At 46.0% G+C, this 2,611-nt stretch overlaps 1 protein-coding gene across 1 annotated transcript in view; it reads left to right on the top strand.

Moving 5' to 3' along the window:
• Positions 1-1,302: 1,302 nt before the first annotated feature.
• Positions 1,303-2,611, top strand: part of T265_15604 (hypothetical protein) — a gene marked incomplete at both ends in the record, with an annotated part of 10,850 nt that continues 9,541 nt past the window's right edge. Inside the window, 2 exons of the mRNA XM_009178741.1 lie at positions 1,303-1,449; positions 1,487-1,696. Of these exons, the coding sequence (XP_009177005.1) occupies positions 1,303-1,449; positions 1,487-1,696 (357 nt within the window). The remainder of the gene's footprint in view (positions 1,450-1,486; positions 1,697-2,611) is intronic.

The following is a 2,611-nucleotide window of genomic DNA, read 5'->3' as shown; positions in this document are numbered from 1 at the left end:
CAAGATATGGAGTGCTACGCCGGGATAGATGGTTTTTTTGGCCGTGCCTAACTGCGTGCAGTGTAGAGGTTTTGGTGCGAAATTCCGCCCTCTAAGAAAACTGACCGCTGCGCGCTGAGGACGTCAAAATGTCTTCATCTGCAGATTCCGACCATAGTCGGGATGTAATGTGTAGTCGGATTCAATGTGGCCACACACTCAAGTGTCGCAGTGGATTTCATTGAGAAATCAATTCAGTCTTGGTTCAAGATCGAACCCCTGGAAACCGGAAGCTGGGACGCGAGAGGGCCGCCTTGCGGCGGATCGAAAAAAATCTATGATGGTGTAACGATATCATTAGTTAATTTATATTTCAGCACTAGCCTTGTTAATTTTTGACCATGCAGCATATTGTCGTAAGAACGACGTGGTTTGTAATTATCCGCGGCGTTCGGTAATAATACGCATGCCATAAGGTTAGGTGGCCACAGCGATTACTCAGGGAGGCAGTCAGTTAGCCGATAAATATACCTCGACAAATTTGTGATTGCAACCATTAGCCTCGTCCAGCTGCAAAGGGTTTCGAAAAAGGCCATGAAAAAGGTCACCGGAAATTTTTTCGTTTTGCCGCCTTTGGCCGCCCTTAGCCATCGGTGGCAAGCGTAACATGCCACCCTTGGGCACTGATGGCCACCGGTGACGCCACCAACGGCGTGTTTACTGGGTATCGGTGTCTTCGGAGCATTGTCGGTGTGTATACACTCACTATAATGGGAACATCGAATAGGTAATGCCGAAGTCTATCAAATGGCTTTCGAAAGAGTGAGCTTGCCCAGGGTAAATGAACTAATCACACTCCTTACGTTAACCTGAGAACAATATTGCTTCTGCTTGGTCACGCGGTCTGTATGCCAGTGGACTGACTTTCTCGAAGGATTCTTTTCGCACAACTATGCAAACAGTGAAAACGATCCAGAGGAGATCAACCAATGACTTGTCAGTCAAGTGTAGCAGTCATGGGAGCGCTATAACTCTGTGGTTAGAACCCGAATTTACTAACCTGAGAGTCTATGGTTCGAACTCGGCCTATGCATCTCGATCTCCTCTAGGCTTGGGCAACTTGACAGTATCCCAGTCCTGATGCTTCCTTCGGGTGGCATGACAGTTAGGCACAGAAAAGGTGTCACAGCTGAATGATTATCTATCTTTATCTTTTCTGGTTAACCACTATATATTTCGCGGGACAATGATTTACTCTCATCCTAAATACTTATCATATATTTTCAGCCAATGGAAGATGAGTTACTTTCGAATGCCACGATTTTGGCAAACCTTATTCGCGCGCACAAAGGTCGGATAGTAATATACACAGGGGCTGGTATCAGCACCTCCACAAACATTCCAGATTACAGGGGAACTAATGGACTTTGGGTTCGTGATAAAACGCAAGTGTCTTCTGGTTTGATCTTGGTAGTTTCACCAATAAAATTTTGACACAGCACTGCAGCCGTGCACGCATACAGTGGACAGCATGTTGCATATGAAGCGAAAGCCAACCATTGTTTCCGAACCTTCACCTTCTGCTTCTCAGTTGGGAGCATCTGGTAAATCACCAAATAGTCCCCGGGTTCCATCTAGGCTCCGCCTACCTGAGGCCACCACCGCCACTCCCACCTTCACACACATGGCGATTAAAACGCTTGTTGAACATGGATATGTAAGTTTTCGTTGCGATCTGTAATGTTGTGTCTGTTATTATGCACAAAGCTCCAGCCAGCGTGCCTTCTTTTTCAGTTGATAGTTCATTCTTTTTTTCACAAATGTCCCTTTTGCAGTGACCGGTTTTCTATGTGGTGATGTTTTGGTCCACCAGTTTGTCGCGCTGCTTCTGGACCCTGTACTTAAGGGTATTACCGTGCTTCGCGATTTGAAGACTACAGGTCGTGGCGTGACAATGGGCAGCCTATCGGTTTCGACCTTTCTTAAGGCTCTAGCTCTGGAACGAAGAGTATGTAGCTCCAGTTTGCTTGTGATTTCTCAATAATCCATGTCTAGGCGTGGGTATTCTGACACTATTTTAACCCCATATTTCCAACGCATTGCCTGAGGTTGATTTGCCAAAGAAAAGCCACAATCAATGTTAGAAAGTGGAGAAGGTCGGACCCCTGATGCTGCGACAGCTATCTAAAACTTTAACTCTGAGGGTCTTTCTAATGAGATTTGTTTGTCAATTTTCACTGCACGCGAAGAAAATGTTGGCTAGTCTGATGGTGCAACAGACCATCCCTTTACATTTGGATTTAGTTTCTACGAGCAAAACAAACGCTCTATTATGACTACTTGCAACCATTTTCGGCAAGGCTCTTGCTGTATCATCAGGCTGTTTGGAAGCTTAAGCTCTTTGTAGGATGGAATCATGATGCCCTGTCACCCATCTCAATACATGTTTGTTGCGTCACGATCCTCAAGCCACGTTCCCATCTATTTGCCCCCTCTACTTGTGTAGTCTCCAAGTTTCTGAGTCCATGGAGCTCTTTTGATGTATCTGCGTGTTCTCTTCAGGTCACCCACGGCCTGGCCATTGACTTCCTGCTTCCTGATTCCTGCTGGTAATCGACTGCGGCTACTAAAC

Source organism: Opisthorchis viverrini (assembly GCF_000715545.1).
Source record: "Opisthorchis viverrini unplaced genomic scaffold opera_v5_641, whole genome shotgun sequence".
In the NCBI taxonomy this organism is placed as follows: domain Eukaryota; kingdom Metazoa; phylum Platyhelminthes; class Trematoda; order Opisthorchiida; family Opisthorchiidae; genus Opisthorchis; species Opisthorchis viverrini.
This window is presented reverse-complemented; position numbering and strand designations above follow the sequence as displayed.